The sequence below is a fragment of the Rhea pennata genome, chromosome 19, assembly GCF_028389875.1.
Source record: "Rhea pennata isolate bPtePen1 chromosome 19, bPtePen1.pri, whole genome shotgun sequence".
Lineage (NCBI taxonomy): Eukaryota > Metazoa > Chordata > Aves > Rheiformes > Rheidae > Rhea > Rhea pennata.
The window spans coordinates 12,677,402-12,699,897 of NC_084681.1; the positions used below are offsets into that span (position 1 = coordinate 12,677,402).

The 22,496-nt window shown below is 41.1% G+C and overlaps 1 protein-coding gene across 1 annotated transcript in view; it reads right to left on the reverse strand.

Moving 5' to 3' along the window:
- Nucleotides 1-22,496, reverse strand: part of LOC134149035 (protoheme IX farnesyltransferase, mitochondrial) — a 99,618-nt gene that overhangs the window by 51,130 nt on the left and 25,992 nt on the right. The window contains exon 4 of the mRNA XM_062591794.1: nucleotides 21,347-21,424. Within this exon, the coding sequence (XP_062447778.1) occupies nucleotides 21,347-21,424 (78 nt within the window). The remainder of the gene's footprint in view (nucleotides 1-21,346; nucleotides 21,425-22,496) is intronic.

A 22,496-nucleotide genomic window follows, 5' to 3' on the forward strand; every position in this document is an offset into this window, starting at 1 on the left:
AAAGAGCTCCTTTTCCTCGCCGAGGCATGCCCCCTCGGGATATTTATAGAGCAATCGTATCCACGGCAGCTTTGGCTCCGCCACGCTGGGCCAGCCAAGCTCTTTTAGACACCTCTGCATCCCTCCAACATCCCAGCAAGGCCTTTTCGGCACCTGTTCCTGCTTGAATTCATTTTTCTTGCATACGGGAGAGGCCACAAATGCACATGGATTTCCAGCGGAGGATCTGCTAACGGCGTTAGTAGTCCCTTACCTTGGTGGCAATGCCTCGCTGGAGAGAGTCAGCATTGCGTTTGCCTTCTTCCCACCAGCGCACAGTCATGCCCTGATTAAGGAAACTTTTTTCTTTTTCCTTCCTTCAGTATTTTCTGCCTAAGAAGCTTTCAGGCTTGATCCAACAATAGATAATACTCTGAACTAGAAAGCAAAAAAACTTGGCTATTAATCCAGGGCAGGTATTTCAAGTCCACTGCTTGATCCAGAAGAGAACACTTCATGTTTCTGCGTTCCCTTTTCCATTCCCACCCTTGCCCCTCTGACCCATTTAAATCCATAAACTTACTTAGGACAAGAATCATCCCTTAGTCTAAGTTAACCCAGAGCCTCACAAGGATCCTGATCACTCCTGTAAAAATCTTCATGCCTCCCAGATTGGAAAATTTTAATATTAAACAGTCTCATCCTCCAATCCTATTACTGGTTTTCCATCATTTGGAAAGAGACCTATATAAATGCTTATGTGTACTTGTAAGTGTAAGATGCAGTTGTATACTATAATTACAATAATAAATATATATTTTTATATACATATTATATATATATTTAGACTAATAAAAAGCTGCTATTGGCATACTGAATCAAGGCAGAATCTAAATTTTTTAGATTTTTTCTAAAATCTTTTTTTCCTGAAAACTTGCAGGCTTGCCTTTCGTTTTCTGAAGGCTATCACAAACGTTCACTACTGAACCCGCTCAGTGGAGATTGCAACGGATGCAGAATTTATTGAAAATGAGAAGAAAGGTTAGATTTGAGGAGAAATAAGTTCAGCAGACAACTTGCAGGGCATGCTGGAAAAAGGGCATAAGGAAAGCACTGCTCCGGATAGCGTCGGTTAGAACTACGTTGTCCTCGTAGCATGCCACTCATGACAAAAATGAAGTTGTGAACAGAAGATGCATTTATTTTTTCTGAACTGCAATAATTGAAATGAATTCAACGGAATTTGCCAAATCCATTTCAGAACTATTTAAAAAAGCTGCTGAGTGGCAATAGCCAGCCAGGCAGCGTGGTGCTTTGCAAGTTTTCCTGTGGGCTCCGGCGCTAGTGCCCCAAGATGAGCCCTAGGTCAGGGAAAACCCGTCCTGCTCACAGCAAAGCCTAGAGCTACGGAGAAGGAGCTCCCGACAGCACATTAAATGCAAGCATGTGCTAAAATATTTTTCATCTTATTGTCAGAGTAAAAATATAGCCTGTGCGATACCCATGTACCATTAAACTGCTTCCAGTGCAACAGCAGATTCAATGGGATATGCTGGAAGAGTGGCCGAATTAATTCGGGTGAGACTAGAGAAAAGCCTCAGTAGCTCTTCACCAGCTCCTGCAGTCCCAACACCAGGTATTTCTTTTATTTTTAGTTTTCAGCCTGACTCCATCAGGTGCCTTTTTAGGGGCAAAGCAAAGCTTTCAGGACATTATTCGGAGCCTGAGAAGAGGCTGGGAAGAAACTGCAAGGTGGAAAGTTGACTGTGGCTAAGGAAGTGGCCGGTTCTGGTCCTTCCACCTGTCACGGTAGGAAAACGTAGATTATACGATCCTCTCATCCCCATGCCCCAGCGTACACCTCTGTGAAAGCCCCTTTGCAGTTTGGATTGTGCTTTGCACGGACAAAGAGCTCTGCCTCGAGATGCATTTGCATGCAAGATTTGCTAAAAAAAAAGCGATCCAGCTGCCCAGTGTTGGTCTCGACGGCTCATCTCTCCCGGGGGTCTGTAAGCAAAGTCGCCTTCATTTGCGGCTATTAATTTAAACGTCTGTCCAAAAGAAAAGCTTTGCAAGGAAAACAAAACCCATAGATTTTCTGTTGTGGAAACAGCTCCAGCAAAGTCGACAGACACATCTATGGCCCAGGCCAAGCAAAGCAACCAAGAGCTTTGCCAGCCTATTTACGGGTAAGAGTTATGAATTAATTACGCTGGAAAAGATAGTTTAGTGGTTTGCGCATCCGCTTCAAAATAACTAGACTTGCTGGGAACTGAACAGCTGAACCCCAGCAGGGTCAGCTTAAGCCTTATCATCCCACGGAGGTAGGTAAATTGAGTTCCCAGAGGATTTCCTGCCTATGGATCTTTGGGGGAACTATTTAAAAACCTAATTGCATCAGGGAATGTTAAAGGATCGTGCAACAATTTTCTCCTCAAAACATGCTCTGTTGTGCAATGTATAGCCCCTCTTCCCCTGTGCGTGAGACAGCAGTATTTGTACACAGGGACACACACAAATGCACAACTACTTCCACAAAATTAACTCATCTACCCAAATATGTACCTATGCTTCTTTACCAGTAAAATATATGAATATTCATGTTTTGGATAATATATATTTTACTTGCAAAACACAGCAGGCAGCTTCTCCTGTCTACTCTTTATACTAAGCAAAAATCAAAGGTTTCTTCTAAACTGGGGCTTTCTGACCGATATATGACTGTTACATTAGCTGCTACTCAGAATTTCATCCTTCTTTCCTCAAGGCACATTAAAAATAATTTCCTTAAAGCATCAGTAATATTCACCATGGAACTTTTCATAGTTGTCTTTTTCTTTCCTTTTTTTTTTTTTTATTCCTCATTTTATAGAAGATTACCTAAGAGGTTATTATTAACAATAATTAGCCTCACGTAGTACTCAGTATTTTCCAGACCCAGGCACAAACAGCAGCCAAGCATTTGCCAACAGAAAGCCACATGCTATTCCCATTGCGTGGGAAACAAATTACAGAATTTGCACAGTTGGTGTCCTTAGAACTGAACTGGGAAGCTTATACAAGCCGGAGCATGTAGATGGTGCACTGGGGATACTTTTCAGTAGACCACTAATTATTCAGAGACTTTCAGACTAATTCAAAAATACGGAAGATTCCTTTTCTGGACTCTTTTACAGGTAGATTTTACTACGAAGCAAGACAAGCTTAAAAAAAACCACTCAGGGGAAAAAAGACTAATAAAGAAAATTACATAAAGAAAAAAGATCACTTGTAAAACCGTCATAATGAAGAATGACTTCTGTACTCCAGGCTGAGAATTCAGCTGATGTAAATCTATCCTAATGCCATTTAATTGAGTTATATAGATGCAAACCGCAAAAGAATCCGCTCCCGAGCCTACCAGGCAAACGAGCTCTGCTCCGATTCTTCGCCGACTGCTGGTCTCTATAAATACACAATAAACACGCGAGTAGCCGCTCCGCGTGCAGGGATGAAGGAATTTCATCCTTTCGGATAAAGGAACACCACGTATTCTTAAAGAATTGGGGAATTTGTTATGCCGTGCTCAGAGCAGACGACACATCTTTGCGGCACGGGGTCGTTCTAACGTTCATCTATCATAACGCTGCCAGTAAGCGACAGCTTAAGCAATATTTTTTTGACGGAAGTAAAACCTCTGACATTTTGTCACTTTGAGTCGCTCCCCAGAAGCTGAATTTCAGCGTACAGCCCAGCCAGAGACCGAGCAGTTGAAGAATAAGGGAAAAAAAGAATAATAATAATTAAAGCGCGCACCAAAGGGATTTCCACGGCAGAAGAACGATAACGCTAGACAAAAATAAAAGGATATACCGTATGTCGAGTAATAAGACTGGCAAACCCATAGTAAGGTCCGAATAGCGCCGCTGGGCCCTAGAAAGGCGCGCTGGCGGCCGTCGCGATCGGGGGGACGCCGGGCACACGAGAAAGCCGAGCGCCCGCAGGCGAAGATCTCGGCCGCGCTCTTCCTCCCCGGGAACGGTGGCTTCTGCTCAGAAAAGCCTACACTGGCTTTAGCAAAGTCTCCGACCCCAGAGGAAGACCACGATGGAAGATCTTCATCCCTCCAGCTCCGGGCAGCATAGCACACGCGGGGCAGACGGGGCGACCTTGGCACCACCGCCAAAATTACCACAGCAGGCAGCCGTTTCCTACTTGGAGAAAAGATACACCCAATATTCAGACCGACTTTAAAAAGCCCACAAAGTTTTCACGGAAATCGGGCTTCACCTGAACCATCCAGTTCATTGAAAACCCTAGGAATTTAGTAAGGTGATATAAAATTTTCTGGTTTCCCAGCAGACGGGGAAGGCGAAGGGAAAAACTCAACTGAGCATTTCAAAGGGGGTAAAGTTTGCATTTACATTTCATTTTTACACACTGCGAGAGCCTCAAGCAAACCGTAGCAGGTTTTCCTCTGCCACTCAAGAATTAAAGCAAAGACAGATCTGAAATTAGGGCCCTGGCTTTCACATGCAAGGTTCCCGATATTTTGCTTCCAAAAATACGCTCAAGTTCTACTCAAACGTACTCGCAAAAGCTGCTTTTACGTATGCATATCTTGTAGTATAAATAGCTATACGCTACTATATGGTGAAGATAATAAAAAGCAACAGACTAAAGCCTCAGCATGGTTTTAAGAAGTCTAATTTGTACACCACAGTAGTTCGGACAAGGGTGTACAAACTGCTGAAGATTGATTTTCTTCAGTTTCCGTAAGCGTGAAAACTAGGATTTTTCTAAGCAAATTAAGCCCCAAAATGTAATTAAATCCATAAAAGCTATGAGGAAACTGAGTCTGTACCACATACTAACACTTAACAAATTTATAAACAGTGGAAAAAAAATTGCAGGAAAAAACATTAAATTACATTGACTAGTACAGGATAGAAAATGAATTTTTGCGGAAGTTATGCTTAAATTTACAATTTACCTTTCTGTGAAATCTCATTTCTTTGAAAAAAAACATACGTAATATTATGTTGATTTTCTTTTGATTAAAGAAGAAAAAATCCTACATTCTGAAATGGAATTCTAAAATAGTCACACATGCACTCAAGTGATCTCAGTTTCGGGGATAATATATTTTTGTATTCAATCTTTTAAATTACCTTTAAAGATATTTTAAAGGCCAGAGGTTTCTTTTGCACTTTTTTTTTTCCTAAAATGTTTCATCTAAGATATTAAAGACTGCATAATTTTATTGATCTCATGAGGTTTTCAAGAGATGACACTTCATTCCCAGAGGTAATCTCAAAGTTGAACATCAACATTTATATTACTTTGCCTCATATTTTTTCCCATCTTCCTTTTTTCTCTTTCTCATTTTGAAAGACTTTATCAAATGCAAAGACTGTATGATCTTAAACACTATGAATCTTCATAGGATTGCTACAATATTTGCTAATTGTGTCCAGAAGCTAAGTAACGTATGGGATTCCACTATATTCTACATTCCACGTATTTCTAGTGTATTAACTGCAGAAAGTACATAGAGGCAAATTTCACACCTGCAAAATCACCGTTATTTGGTTCAAATGCTGAAGATTAACTTAATGCAAAGTGCTGCACATATGTTATTAAAGATGATGATAAAATACAACTGTTAGTGTGCTCCTCAGATTCCTGTTTTTCAACTGCAGTGAAAAAATCCTTACAAGTTTGCAATATCAGAGGAGAAATTTCTCATAAATGAGATTTCTTAATGCATCTCCTGGCTTTTTTTTTTATTTATTTATTTTTATTTTTATTCTGGTAAGTTTTTAAGGATCCTGTGGTCAGCCTTCTCCTACATGCTATTTGCAAAAGAGCAAGTCACCGGAAACACAGATTTTAGGGTAAAGAAGGGGAAAAATCTCTAAACCAAGCCCCCTCCCGGCATTCCCCAAAACGAAAGGCACGTGAAGACGGAAAGAGAAGGCGGCCGGTTGGGAAACGGTAGTTGCAGAGTGCATGGCGAGAACAGGCAAACGGTTATCTGATGGCTTCAGGAAAAGGAAAGTGTAGGAGGAGGAAATAACGTTAGTTACCCTGCAAGTACCTTTAGCAAGCGGAGCAGGAGTGACCGGGAAAGGAAATACTGCAGCACCGCAGGCCCCACCAGGATTATAAATCTTTAGACTCTTGGGAGCAAGTTTTTTTTTTTTTTAAAAAAAAAAAAAAAAAAAAAAGAAAAAAAAAAACAGGAAAGGAAAAAAAAAGAGAAAAAGAAAAAGCAGCATTTCCATCACTAAATAAAGAACAGTGCTGAAATCCTACCGGCGACAGAACGTGCAATCAGGTGTTCGCCAGAGTCCGTACCGACGCTGATTTACAGCGACGGTTTTAGGGGGCAAAGAGATTTCTCTCTGTAAACACAGAGAGATGGATTTAATTTCGTAGCCTTTAAAATCAACATGTAGTTTGGGATAAATTTGCTAATCCTGCAATGAATTTTATCATTTGGGAGCTCTTGGCCAGCACTTTGTGGTTTCCTTAATATTTCTAGGAGTCAAGGGAAAAGGATGAATGAAGTTTTTCATTTACAGGACGTGGATTCATTTTAAAGCATGGTTTCAAACTGAAAAGCAATTAGTTTATCACAAAGTAAAACCTGAAACCCACCAAAATACATCTGAGAACAGCAGCAGCTTCAACTTTAAGAAACTTTTTTTTCGGAAGCTAGGCAACAGCTATAGACTGACAACGGAATGCTAGGGAATAAAAAAAATTGCTCTTACATAAAAGAATTCAAAGCTAAAGGAGTCAATTAAAAATCACTACAGCTAACTTTTGGGTTTGGATTTATGCAGACAACACTATTAAAAAAAAAAAGAAAAGAAAGAAAAAGAAAGAAAGAAAAAAACACACAAGTCTGCTCCACATAGTACCTTCCTGGTATAATTCCCTCCATACAATTGTCAGAGTAAAATAAAAATATATAGATACAATATGTTATTTATCACACCACAGAACATATGAAATGTTAAGTGCTGGATGTTAACAGGAACACTAGATTTTTCACTTATTTTTTTTTGAAAAACGTTGCAAGCTGCTGACAGAGAAGATACAGAACAAATTTATCCTCTGGTTAATTGAATTCCCAGAGCTTTCTAAACAAAATGGGTTTGGGTTTGGTTTAGTTTAAAAAAAAAAAAATCTCCAGCATTTTACATATAGCTTAAAAAAATAAATTGTTCATATATGCATATACTTTAATGCACAGAAAATAAACCATAATTTAGAGTGAATTATTTACAATTCTAATTAAATTATACTGCAATATAGAATTTCAAGATATTGATTTAACTCATCTAAAGCTACATGATGGACGATTCAACTGCAGGAAACAAAACCTCCAACCTTGATCTACAGAGGCTTTATACATTGTAAAGACCCAAGTCTTGCAATTAAATTTTGCTCCCAGGGTTTGGGTTTTTTTTTTTTTTAATCACTCTTTAGAAGAGACATTTGTTTTAATTTTTCCATAGTAGAATAATTTTGTGTATATTTTGATGCCTTTTCTTAGTGGAACTGTACTGTTTTTTTCAAGATACTAAAGGGAGAACAGGAAACAGAGAGAAAGGGAAGAGCAATACTGAAGCAACTCCGCGGGCTGTTTTGCCCTGAGACAGGTAAATTAGAATTTTAAAAAAGTTTTCCATCAGAAGTAACTAACTGAAATCATTTAGCACTAGGCATATTTAGAAGTTAGGTTAAGCTTTTTATTTTCTAGCTCCTTATAGAAGTTTTGGCTCTCAAATTTGGCAAAAATGAACTGTGGCATTTTGTGAACACCTGGAAAAAGTAAACAAATGGTAGGAAAACCTCACTCGGAAAAAACAGTCACCATGTTAAGAGGACGCAAAACCCACTAAGCTGCCCGAGCTGCATCTCGGAGACTCACTGCTTTTGTGGCTGTGCCTTGCGTGCACCAACGTGTTCAGCGCTCTGCTAACTTGCAGCCCTGGAATTAAGGCAGGCACTTACACAAGTGGGAGATTCCCATTAAAATTTTAACACGCACCTCTTTTTGCACACCGCATCCAGCATGACGGCTACCAAGCATTTAAAGCGCGGTCTTAAAACACGAGGTGGCGCATCAAAAAAATAATAATAATTTTTCCATCTACAAAATTGCTGCGTTTCCATAAAATCTCCTGCTGCGTTGCCTTCGCGTTACACAAAGCTGGCGTGCAAAACGTTAATGCAGCCCTTCCAGGTATCAATCAGTGCTACTGCAGAGGGGCTCACCTCTCCCCTGCGCAGGCAACGCTTAAGGGCTACAAATTTTATTGATTTTTCTCCCCCCCGTCCCGTTACCTTGATTCCCTTCAGCCACCCCGCTGCCTAGAAAACACTTTTTGCAGCTTGCCCACCTCACTTAACCTTCGCCAGGCATACGGACTGGTGAGACAACGTAAGGCTGCACTTTGCAGAAATTCATGCAGAAATTCAAAAATTAATTTATTCCCATAAACGAGTGAAAATACAGGAGGAGCAGTGGGCACGGTGGCCGGCAGCGGTGGATCCCTCTGCAAAGGGCAGGACCTTCGCTGCCCTCTCCAATGCAATTGTAGCCATGTCTTGCAACATTTGGTTTGGAAGCCGAACAGCAAACCTAAAAGCTTATTATCCAAACAGAGGTAAAAAGCAGGCTTAAGTCACGCTAATACAGGGCTGAAAACACCATGGGCATTAGCAAACAAGAGCTTATACCCCATCCCTAATGCTTTCGAGCCCAAATGTGGTTAAGGGCAATTTTATTTTTATTTTATTTAATTTTTTAACTAATATCTCCAATCCTAACTGGGGACAATTCTTTCAAGAGTCTTGTGCTGGAGATAACTGAAAGCATCGTTTCACCTCTCCCTAGCTACGGCCAAAAGAAAGGAGCAGCTTGTTTTCACCCAAAAGCCTGAAGTCAAATCAGTCAAGAGCGACCGAAGAAGCTTTAAAAGTCACTGCTGCGTTTTGCCTAATCAGGGCTGCGTTTGTGAAAAGCAAGGTGGCAAAAGCATCAGCAGGCAAAGTTATTTCAACAACTAGATCAAGGTCAATGCTTGTGGCTACAATTATTGGTTTTTTTTTTTAAACCAAACCTATTACATGCGTTTCCAGTCCAAGAAAGTACGGAGATGTAAAAAGCATTAAAAGTTGTTTGAAAGAGATTAATGGAAGTTTAAGGAAAATGGAGAAAGGTGACAGCAGAGGGAAAGCTTTCCCTTCTTCTAATTCACATTTATTAAATATATATGCATATATTAGAAAGACATTATACATGGCAAAATGCACTTATAGAGCATCCGCTGAGAAGGGTGCATTTCTCCTCTTCTTCCAAGCTTAATTTTTCCTACAGAAATCTAGATCCTGACCAAGCCAAACATTTTTTCTGAAAGTTATCTCCAGCTTGCCTCCATAAATGCATTACTCTGAAAAGATCCCTGATGTTCTTAGGAGGACAACGATGCTGAATAAACACCAGCTTGGTTTTTATTTATATGAATGTTTTAAATAGCTTTTAAAACATTCTAGGAAAGGCGATTCTTATTTATAGCCGAGATTTTTGTGTGTCACATTTTTAAACAAAGGCGAGAGAGGGGAGAAGCTCTGCTCTCTGCATAAGATGTCAAGCAGACATCAGAAAGGTGTATGATTTCAGAAGCAGAGAGACCAAATTACGAGAACCGTGTCGTATTTGCTTGTGTCATTTAATTCTCCTCTCCTTACTCTTAAAACTGAAATTCCGTTTGGCATGGCAGACTTTGCTGGAGTAATGCACAACCCTGCCAAGAAATCTCCCTAAACCATTTGCAGCAGCGCTACAATCCCAAGAATAAGGAATTAGAAAAATTGACATTTGACAGGCAGCGGATAACAAGGTGCAAAACTGGCAAAGTTGGTGTAGGTAGAGCAAAAGCAAAGCAGCCTGGTGGAAGAAAAAACTCCTGACAGCTCTGACACACAGGACCTATTTTTCTCCTCGATGCACATGCAGTTTTCCAGCTCGTATAATAAGAGTTGTGCACATATGTTGGAGAAAAAAGATTGCTCCATACAAGCGTGCAGCCCAGCCTTTTATAAATATTACATCAAAGAAAGGATAAAGATGTAACTTTGGAGGCATCTAACTTGTTTGCAAAGGTGTTGCATCATTTTAAAGTAGAAAAAGACAAATGTTTACAACATCTCACAGCACATCTAATGCCCAAAATCCATCACTTGTCTACCCCAAAGATAACTGCTCAGACTCCGGCACCTAAAGCAACGGCTGCATCAGTCCAGCAGATCACGAGGATAAGATGATGGATTGCAAAAAGTGAGATTGCAGTGATTAAAAAAAATATATTGTTAAATAGTCAAATTACTCAAATGCCTCTGTTTTGTGTCATCAACATATTACTTTGGGAATGGAAACAATAAAAAAACTTGATAGTCCAGGCCAATAATACTAGCTTCAAAGGAGAGTAATTGAAACTCAGCAGCAGATTAGCTGCAATTAAAATCTATAATTATGTAAAACTTCACGGAAGATTGAGCATTAAAGCAAATAACTTCCGATATTAAGGACACGTTGTGACAAACCAGTGGGTTGCCATCATCATATCCATCTTTTTCTGTTTCATCTAAGCAGCAGTTTTACCGTTCTAATTCCAAAACATCTCGGGAACATGCTCCTCTGGATTTTAAGCACCGCTTTTGTCCTCTCCCAAGAGACAAAGTCCCTCTGCCGCTTTGCGGATTAGAGCAGAAGGTCGCTCCGACCACCAGCAACTTCACGTGTGAATTGCCTCCTTCTAGCCACAAAACCGTCACCGCGAGCATACCTTCCACCGCTTACGTTGTGAACTACCATTTTCTGTAGTGCTTTTCGGAGCATTAGGTCTGTCAGTTTTTAAAACGCACCTCGACGGGCCGCCCTAACACATGTCGCACGAAAACGGGTCCTAATCTCCTTTTACGGGCAACAGCGTCCTTTTTGGGGAGGCAAAAACATCTGCGGCGCTTACAAAACAAAATCGGGCTTCCTGCAGAGCCCTACGGTGCTCCGAAAGCGTAGCGGAAAGAGGAACCGGCTTTTCAGCTGCGCTGCTGCAGAGCTGTAAAACCCCTCTGAGACGCCACTCGCTTCTCGGAAAATTCCAGCTCGTGCTTTCTTAGACGCGCGTCCCTCTCGGATGAAGCGGGGCGAAGGCGACGGCTTTGCGGGCGGCCTAAAGCCCGCCAGGTTTCTCATCCGCGGCTTCCAAGTGGAACGCACGCTGAATGCTGAAGAGACCCCGGGGGCTGGCAGAGGTACCGAAGATTGACATCCAACTTCGAGCCAGCCATTTAAAAAACCAAAATCAGAAGCCGCTCTTCTCAAACCGATTCCTGCGTGCCTCCTTAATCAAGAGGAAAAACGAGATCTGCAGCTTTTTACCACAGAAAGACTGTTGGGATCCAAGTGTTTTCACAACAGCGGGATGCTCCATGTTAAAATCTTAATTCTTGATAAACTTTGAACACGAGACTGAGGAGAAGGGTCCATCTTCTACCCCACAGCTACACAGTCTGCTCTCAGAATACGTGCGTCTATGGAATATAGCTGGGCTCGATTAAATGCGACTGCTGTTTATTTTAAAGATGTCAAAACCAGAAGTTTTAATATAGCTTTGTAAGTTACAAGATGCACCTTTCACTTGAACTGAAAAGGTAATAATGTCATTCTCTTTAAAGAACATCTGTTTATACATTTTTTTTTAAGTTCATTCTTAGGAACATTTATCAGCTCAAATGTAATTTATTCATCCTTAATAAATAATGCTTCCCAGGGGAGGGAAAAAAAAAAAATCAGCAGGGGAAAAATAAAAATCTTATGATGAGCAACACATGGTAGATAATTGCCAGCTTGCCAAGAGAGTGTGTGCTGTTTTTTTTAAAAGTCTATTAAAATTTGAAACAATTTCATTCATAAAGTAATTATTAACAAGATTAAACAAAATACATTAACTTTATCATTCCTTACACACACACACCCTGCAAAGTTTTCCAGAAAACCAGTTTGATTTTCTCATTGGAAATTATACCAAAGTAGATAAAGAGGTACCTAAGAATCATTTTCACTACCAAAACCCCTCAGTATGTGCGTGTATGCACGCCCATCCATCGCAGCACTCACCTAATTTGTTTCAGGATTCATTTATTCTCTTTGTGCTTTCAAATTCCAAGAATTATTTTAAGAATCCTCCTCCTGCCAAACTGCTTTTAATGCCAATCATGCGTTAGCAAACCAAAGGGTTTCAGCCCACAGCCACCAAGCCAAGGCATGAACAAGCACAGGTAAAGAAAGGAAATAAATAAATAAAAATAGTAATAGCTTCTTAAGGCTGCAAGATACTCAGAAGGATTTGTTTCAAAAGCATCCTTAGCTATTCTGCATTTCAGTGGTGAACCACGCTCAAAAATATTTTACCGTTCTGAAAAATTTGAAATTAAAACAAAATCCTTTAATATCTCCAGTTTATAGAAGAGTTGGGTGGTCTTTATTTTGCCACAAAATGTGAAAAGTAAGGACCTGGTCCAAAACTACCCCCAAGGCAGGGTACCAAGTACCAAGCCAGAAGGATCAGTCTGGGTGCAGGCGGCGACGTGGATGGCTCCCAAAATCCCCACTTTGCAAACGCATCTTGCTCTGCCCCCAAAGCTGTATTTCCGAGCACACCAGCTGCAATATTTTCAGACGCAGTTATGCACTTTGTTCTGCATGCACCTACCTATTAGCACAGATTTTGCAGCTATCCTTTCTCCCAGCAGACTCGAAAGCACACACTGAGATTGCGCAAGGTTAGCCACGCAAAAAACGATAGTTTAACAAAACTAAAGTCTAAATAGTTGGCTCTTAGGAAAGCTACAGCTGGCTTTGTACAAGCCAAAGCTTACGAAAATGAGAAAATATTACCATATGTGAAGACGGGCAATTCCAAACACTAAAAGAACCAAACCAAACCAAAAACATGCCTCAAAAGAGTATCTTCCAGGAAGGTCTAAATATAACTGTGACAGTGTCACACATTAACACTGTTTAACTTGAATTAGTAGTTGACACCAGCAAGCAGCAAAGATAACTACCCACAAATGTGCATGTGTGCATGCACGCACGCACACACACACCCTGCATACAAGGTGTAGAAGATACCAGGTTAGCAAAAATAGCCAGAGAAGGACAGAAAAGCCCATCTGTTAAGAAGCGCAGGTCTGGAATAACCTTGAAAACATTGAAAATAAAGTCACCTAAACAAGTTACTGTCTACATGAAAAAAAGGCTTTTACAGTTATCTTCCTAATACCACCTAATTTAATATCGATGAGTTTCCCAAATACCTATTATCATCTACATTCTAAGTACTTCTGCTCAAGTATCAACTTTAATGCCTCCTTGCTGGAGCAATGAAGGTACGGCCCGTATTCTGGCATTTGGAGGGTTTCCATCAGCATGGGACACAGCTTCAGCCATAACAGTAAATTTGCACCAAAACAGTAATTGCCAATTTCAAAAAGCAGTATGTCAAAAAAAAAAAACTTTATTAAAATAAATATATTGGGAGGAAAAAAAAAAAAAAAAAAAAAAAAAGAGGGGGACATTACAGCAACTCCTGAAATGCTCAGCAGACCTCCAGAAGTGCTGAAGTCCATTATGCAGACAGCCCACCTCCACTCCGGGAAGCCCCCTCCGAGCACAGCGGGTAGGCTCACGGCGGGAAACGTTTGCCAGATCTCTACTGCAGGGAACACAAGAGCCAGCATATTCTAATGGTTCAGTTAGCCAAGATTTCCCAACGATCGCAGCAATCATTTCTCAGTCTGCCACATGCTACTGCCTAGATTTTGATCCTAAGCCGTTTTGACGGAGCCCTTTTAAAGCTAGCCACAGCAGCGAGAGCGGGAAAGCCAGTCCGATTTACATTCAGGAACTACAAAATCTGGGCTGTGGGCTTTTTTGTCTTTGCGGTTTGCTGCTATAATTTAAAAACCACACACAGCGCCAAAGACTTAGCCCGCTATTAGAAACGCAACCTTGGAAGGAATTAAGGACGCTCGTGGGAAGGCGAGGCGAGCTTTCATGTGGCTTCCCGCAGACTGCCTTGGCACTGCCAAAAAATAAGAGGCTCCACAGTAGTGGACCGGTAGTAAACCGACTTACAGCAGGACTTGCGTCGACTGTCAGACATCCAGTGACGTGGACAGAAAATACGTGCAGTGTGAAATCGTGTTCCAGTTTCACCCTGGAACGCAGCGTGAAGCTTTCAGCATGTGCACAAACGCACACGCGAACGTACAGACTTGGGTGCCTGCGTTCCCGGCAACGAAGGACGCGAGCTGCCCACGTGAGCCTTTCATTTACATCTTTGTTACTATTCCAGTTATTTATTACGTTAAAAAAAAATTCTGTTTATTTTACAGGACCCTGTGTTCTCTAAAATGAATGCATTGTTACTTGGATAATAAATACCATCCTTCGATGTGTGTAGCGTGTAAGTTTGTGACAAAAAGCAGAATTGTTCAGATATTTGTAACAAGAGAGAACTGGATTTTTCCTAGGCATAAAAATAAGTACGTACCAAAATGCTGTTTTCTAATTAAACGAAATTGTGCTCGGCTATTTCTGGCGATTACCACACAGTTCCTGCAAGTTTTCTACTTTTGTGGACAGACAATGGTTTAATTCATGTTTTAATTATGCTACAGAGAGATTATTATTTTGTAACAGATAAAATAGCATTAAGCCAGGTGAGAGTTGTTGCACGGCATTTAGTTACTCAGACTCCTTTGCTTTTCTTCTACTAACGCAAGAAAGACCTGCACAATCAGACAGAAAATGTGGCTACACGCTTCTCAACTGCAAACCAAAACTGGCTACCCACCAAGCACATCCATATCCAGAGATTAAAATAAATAAATAAAAATCAAATTAAGCTCACTGTCTCCTAGCACTTTTGATTACTCCAGTTATAAAATGAACAACATTCCCATGTTAGCAGTGATGCCAATGGGTGGATGGATTAAATACGCTTTCACTGTAAGATGTCTTCTTTGAAGATTCACTGCTTGCCTATTTGCCAGCAGTATATAGCAATATGCATGGTTTCAGCTCTTTAGGATAAACCTCCCCCTGTTAAAGATAGCAGAAAAACTACCATTGATTTCTGTCCAAAGAGGTTTTGGTAAAGAAAATGAGACAACAAGGAATTAATATGCTACCTTACACAAGAGTGCACACTACTGTACTAGGCAAAATTAATCCTTAAACATCCAGAAATTAATCACTCTGTTAGATTATACAATCAAATATGTAAGTATTTTTTTTTATTTACATCTTATTTTGCTAATCAAAATTATTTCTGTGTTCTCCCCCTGTATCACACCTAAGAGCTTTGAAAAGCTCAGCAGAAATACTGCAAAAAAAAAACATGCAATGTGGCCGATATCAGAATTTATCTTTTGGGGCAAATTAACATCGTTTCTAAAATATTGTATTTGCTGGCAGAAAACTGTAGGAGAATCAGAACTGGTAAAGGCAGAGAGGCAATTAGTTCAGAGGGCACCCTTAAAAAAAAGCACGAAGCATCCCCCAAGATTACTAGCAAAAACCGTGAACGTGAAGGGCGTGCTGCTCAACGCAATGCACGCTCCCCCCAAGCAACCAACCACAGATGTACGACTAAAAGGCCAATTAAAGGCACATTAACCTTTAACCAAAAATATAACAGTAGTTTAAATTAGTCAAGAAAGGCAGAACAGAATGTTATTTCAAACTCCTTTTCCTATGCAGACTTCTTTAAAGCGTTCTCCTTTCGTTTTTGTTTTATGAGGGCAACGCTACCCATAAAACGAACGTTTCTGAGGTTAACACATGGTTGACTTGGAGAAACAATATTTTCACAAGAATGTAAAAAAAAAAAAAAAAAAAAAAAAAAAGGAAAAGAAAAACAGGAAAAAAAGAAAGAAAAACACACCAAAACGCCAAACTATACTGTCTTGGCTATACATTACAGAAGCTAGGATTCACTTCCGATTGCATCGGATCTGTCAATATGGGTAGGCATACACTTATTTATCGTAGCTTGTCGCACGTTTCTAACCCGTGGCACTACAACATCACAATCCAGCAGGGAAAATCTCCAAGACCGAATTTAAAAGACAGCCAGCCATCCCATAAACGCTAAAATACAGGTTTTCCCCTCAAGCTTTGCTGCTGAACAGCCAACAATTTACTCCAGCGCATGCCTGGCACAGAAGTAAATTTTGGAAGAAGCTTTAAAAGGGAGGCGAAATTGCAAAACGCACCCAAGTTCAGATGCTTAAAATAATTCGCAAAGCAGTGAGGGATGCACAAAGCACTGGGAGCAGGGCAAAGAAAAAAGGAGCGGTGGCGCGGGCCGCCAGCAAATCTGGCGACGGTGCTCATCACGATTAGCGCTGCCGTCTAGCCAGCTGAAGCGCTGCCGTGCGTTTGAAACGCTGGAAGCGGAGGGGACGTCCGCCGCTACCCAGAACATTCGATTTGAAGGCTGCTCGGAGGGCAGAGAATAAAGACGAAGCCTTTTCACGAGCAGCATAAAGAAAATGCCAGTGCTCTCGCACATACCCCCTACCAGGACAGCTCTGAGCTGTTTTCTGTGGGATATTTTTGTTTTTTGTTTTTTTTCCCCAGCAGTAACAAACCCTGCTTTCCTGCAACGCGACTTGTATCAGAAATACTTAATGGCTGTGGGGGACGTTAGACTACCTAAGCACGAGCTAGTGTACTTCTCTAACTTCCAGGTTAGTTCTCTTAAAATACTTTGATAATAGCAGTCAGCATTTGACTTCTGCAATGGAACAACGGGGGCGGGGGTGGGGGGGAGGGAAGTTATTCAATGCATGACTTGAAAACTTTTACTTTGAGTAGTAGATTAAAAAAAAATACACAAAATATGCCTTGAAAATTATTCTGTTGGTATTTGGGGGATTTATTGGTATACTTGCCAACAGGACCATTTTAAACGTCTGTCAAAGGCCCTTTTTATGCACATGCATTTGCTTGCTGAAAAGACTCTGAAGACGAAGCTACATGTTAAACCCCACTTGCAAAACACAAAATCCTTCCTGTGTCTCCACAAACAATTCATCCTCTGAATTTTGAAGCTACGACCTGCAGCAAAGACTGCAGCTGACAATCTTGAAATTAAACCTCAAAGGGAAATCTCAGAGCTCAGAACTGTTTTTTAAAAAATGGAAGAAAACGCTTCCAAAAAAACTTCGTTTTTAATTACTGTAGCTAGGATCCTTACAAAACTCCTAGTCGGCTCGGGCCAGGGATATCTCACAAGGTATCTGAAGCCCTGAGCGCCGTGTTGACAAGCTCCACTGCGCATAGGTTGATTGCAGCTTTCGAAGGACCACCCAGAAAGACAACCCGATGGAAAAACTCTCCTCCAGCAGCATCAGCTAAGAGGGGATGCATAAGCTGAGCATGACGACTGAATATCGAAATACTTGCCAGCAATTTAACACAGAAAGCCATGTATTACATGCAAAAAAAATACTTACTGCTCTGCAGACCATCGTAGCAATGCTGTCTGAGTCTGTGATGCCTCCACTACTCTGGTCCATCTGGCAAATCTTTTCTTTTTTGTCCCAGTCTCAAATATTCTTTGATAAAATTATTATTCCAGAACAAGAAAAGGAACTTGCAAGTTATTGAGATGAAAACATTTTCACATGCTTGGATAGCAGTAAAGTTGCGTTCTAGCTGCTATAAATTTCCAAACATTTTTGCATCAGTACATTAAGGAAAAAAAGGCACGGCAAGCATTTCCATCTCTACGTGGTATTCTTTTTTCCTTGTTTTCATTGCATCTATTTTTAAAAAAAGAAATCACAGAAGACTTTGTGGCGAAAGCTGTCACCCAGGCGAGCACCCTATTCTCCTTCCCACCACCCGCTCGGGTTGAAGCGTCTTTAACGGCTCGCCGGTCCGGTAAACGTGCTGTTCCCTTTCCGCGCTCCTCGGCGCGGAGAGGCAAACGCGCAGCTCTCCGATCCGACCCCCGTCTACGCGCAGGAACGAAGCGGCCGAGCCGCCGCAGCGCGGCAAGTGCCCGATTGGGCAGCGCTGGGAAAGGGGTCACGGACCCAGATGGTTTGACTTAACATTTACAGATTAAAGGTATTTTGACTAGCTCCACAGTGAAATTGCGTGCACCTGTTACACCCATATTAGTAGCACCTACAGCTTATGGCAAACCCAAGGACACCGGCCCGGGGACGTAAAACTCGAGAAGATTACGTTTCAAACGTTTAGCTCTGGAACGGAGTCGATTTATTCATCGATTTCACAGTTTCCTTGAAATAAACCATTTACATTAAAATAATTCCACCTAATATGCCATAAAAATAACATTTAAATACTCTAATTTATACCTTTTTTAAAATATAAATTGTACAACTAATTTTATGAGCTGTGTGAAAAATAATTTATCGGCCTCCAGTTTGTATTATGTATTTTCTGCTTTTTTGGGGGGCCAGACTGTATGAGCCATGAGAGGAAAAAGTTGCTGCCCAGTTAATAGCTGTAATTTCAGTAATTAACCATAACAACCAAAGCCAGTATATCCAAAACGTTTAAACTTTTTGATGCATTAATTATTTTTGCTTTGACAGAATTCAGCTGCTCTCCATCATACATGCTTTTTCTCCTGAGAAAAAGGCTGATCCTTTGCTTCAGAGACTTGCCTGAAACCAGAGAGATTCAGCTTCAGTTTTGGTCCCTATCAAAATAACTCGGTGCTAGCATTTAATCTTGGTCCGTGTCAGCTCCCCCTCTGTAAAACGGGGAAATAAAGGAGTATTGTGAACATAAATGTGTTTAAAGACGTACTGGGGACACGTAAGTACAGAAGACAAGTAGTGACATCACGTTGCTAAAAATTTCTTTGCCATTAGGTCACTGCAGAATAGCAGACAAGATTCTGTTGGGAGACAGAGTATGTTTTATTGGAGCAAATGATATAGTTCAGGGGGGAAAGAAAGGGAGCGAAGGAAAAAAACTAAAAATGACAAGCTTTTGAGCATATCAGTGATCCTCCAGATCTGAAACAGATGCAACTGTTAAGCTGCGTTGGGCTAGGGGTGGCACTACTTTCTCTTTTGAGTCTAACAAGAAAAGTAAGGGATGACAAAACGAATAGAGTTTGGCTCCGGAGCCCGGCTAAAGTGTACATGCATTTTTTCCACCACATAATGAACACCCTCGAGCGGGCACCGACAACCAACAGTGACTTGGGACAAAGTCTGATTTCAGAAGCATAAACCTTCTTTCTATGCAGAGACACTGAGCAAATTTTCTGGGGGATTTAAAGGGGTTGAGTGTCTAAGCATCGCTCAGCTAAGTGTCTCAAAAATCCCGAGCATCTTTTTGCCCACATCTCAGCTCAGCTTCTGCTCAGCTTCATCGCAGAGGTTTAAGAACAATATTCTCACACGTGTGTGTGGAAACTTGAATGACCTGAGCCACAAAAGCACGGAGTGGTCACCTTAGGGTCTGGACGCACAGAGTCATCTGCACCTCCTACAGCGGACCTAGGCTCATGCCTATCAGCACAGACCACACGTGCTTCATCTCCGTAAATGAGACCTCTTGCGGATGTTTCTAAATAAAGAACGCAGGGCGTGCAAGCGCGCAAATCCTAGTAAAGCTGTTTCTACCCTTAAAACAGCCCGTTTCTAATTCAAAGCCCCACAAACTTGCACAATCTTCCTAAATTCCTTTGCAATAGATGAGAAAGGAAGAGGTCTCCAAATGGGATTCCCAGCCTGTTGAGCTGCAATCCACATAAGCAAATTAATAGGGAAGGCTAAAACGGATCTTCTGAAATCCTTTTCCTCTCAGGGTCTGAAGAGTCTCAGTGGCTTATAAAGCAGTACCTGCATCAGCCTGACAGGCACTGGCAGGAATCCTATCCTAGGTGACAAGTTTATAACATCCCTTTCAAAAGATGCCACTTCCCCCTCTCCCCCCCCAGCAGGCAGTGGAGGTTGCAGTAACTCCTCTTTGCTTTATAACAACAGCACCACACTTAGGGAGACCCAAGCTCTGATTCCACCTTCAAAAGACGGTTGATGTGCTTCACAGTAAGTAAGATCTCCTCTCCCAGGCAAGTCCCCTAACCTCTGGACAGCAGAACTACGCATCCTCCTCCTACCTTCCTGGCCTCATGAACAACTTTTTCTGTCAACATGTCTCAGTTTCCACAAGAGGAATGAGTGTTTTCACCCAAGAGGAGGACGTGGTCAGATAGAGACCTCATCTCAAGCTGTTCAGAGTGTTAAGAGTCAAGGCAGACTGCAAAGAATTGCAGAAGTACCTTAAAACACCAGGTGACTAGATATCAAATGGCAGATGAAAGTCAGTATGTATGGGTAAGTGTAAATGTTATGGTTTAACCTTGGAAAAAAGAAAAAAAGAACTCCGTGCTGACTATTTTCCGTCAGGAATGCTGTCACGGGGGTAGTAATAGATAGGTCTACGAATGAGTCAGCTTGCATTCAGAAATTATTTAGAAAGAAGGGAAAACAAAAGCTAGAGCACCATACCAGTGGTTGCGATTGCCGTGATTGCTTACTGTCCCCAGAGCTCTTGTCTAATTTTAACTACATTACGGACCTGACTGATCAAATTTGCTGTTCTCAGGTCTACTCACTTACTAATCGTGGATGTACACATGCATGTTGAGGGAGGGACTATGACCTATCCATACAGTGCCACCGCACAAATAAATCTCTGAAGTATTCATACCCTCAGAGTGCAGTTTGGGTCCCTTTTTCTCAAAGAGGGGAGAGCAAACCTTGCAAACACAAACTGGAAGTTTTTATGAAACAATCAGATTCAAAATAGATAAAAGGAAGGGTCTGTCTTACAACATTTAAATATACACCCTTGCCACAGCATACCGTGGATTTCAGATGTTTTCATGGTTTCGACAACTATTGGACAATTTCATGGAGGAAACATTGATAATATAAAGATACCATCTCTGCCTCAAGGAGTCCCTGAGATAAAACTTGCTGGAGGCTGGAAGAGCATGCTGGAGACTTACTCCTTCATGCTTGTGCTGATCTTAACCCAAGTTATTTTTTGCTATTGATTTACCCAAGTTATTTTTTTGCTATTGATTTTCACCCACCAAAGCAAAACACCTTTTTCCTCCTGCATACCAAAAAGCTGTGGTGAGGAGAGACAGGTTCAGGGAATGCTCAAGGGGACAATGAAATGGAAAAGGCAAAATTTAAAAATGCAAAACTCGTGAACAGTTGTGGGGGCACTGACCATGGTGTTCTCCACGAGCGCCCACCGGCTGCTGAAGGCATTCCTGGATCTCACAGGTCCTGCCCAGGGGTGCTCTGCCTGGAGACGGGACAGGACAGGGGAAGAGAAATAGGTCTCAGTTACCAGGACCTCCCATGTCAGGCATCCGCTTCCTAGCCCTGTGGATAAGCCAACTGGGCCTGGGCCAGGAAAAGATTAATGATGAGGCCCCATGACCTGGTGGGGCCTCAGACAGGCCAGGCATCGATGAATCCTGCTGCAGAGGGAACCCTGTTAGAAAGCCCTTTGGCTTGACCCAGGATGACCATTCTTATGTCAGGAGCCTAAGAAAATAAAGCTTGCTGTGATTTTAAGTTAAGTAGAAAAGGATGTTTTCAATTTCTTGTAAAAATGCTGTTTGCATACAGTTTTGAATAAGAACTCAAAAGTTGCATTTGAATTGGGCTTTCTCACATTTTTCTGCAGGAACTTTTAGCAAGTCAGTCTCACCACATCCCATCTCCCACCTGAGTAGATGATATATCCTCAGCTTCATGGATGTTCTGTGGGCACTTGAATTAATGCTAGTGACATCTCAAGTCATAAAAATAGACTTATGGACATATATCTGAGCTCTCTGCACCCTGCTATCATAATCCATTTTGAAGAATTCAGCAGTCTGGAATCTATATACACTGCATAAGATTGCATGCCTTCAAATATAAAAGTGTATTCATAAATAAGTCAGAACCCATCACAATTTTGCTACTTTCAGTATTCAAGATCACAATCAAAATCAAACAGATGATTTACTCTGAGGATTTCAAATGACATCTGCTGAAATAAAAATATAGTTTAGCAAAAGATTGTAAAAAGATGACTACGTTATTACCAATAACTTTTACATCTGTCATTAATTTTCACTTGGTTTTATCTGCTCTCCTAGTCTGCATCCAATTTCACATTGACTTGTGTTTTATTACAATCCCAATGCAGATCCCATCAACTGAAAAGACTAATAATTGCCTACAAAACGCCTATGAAATGCAGTAAATAGTAAGGATATTGTTTCGCTTTAATTAGCCAAAACTTAAAGAGTATTCAAGTGACTTGCAAAAAGCAACATCAATAGTCTTTAAACTTTGGTCTTTCCAGAATGTAAGAGAGGTTA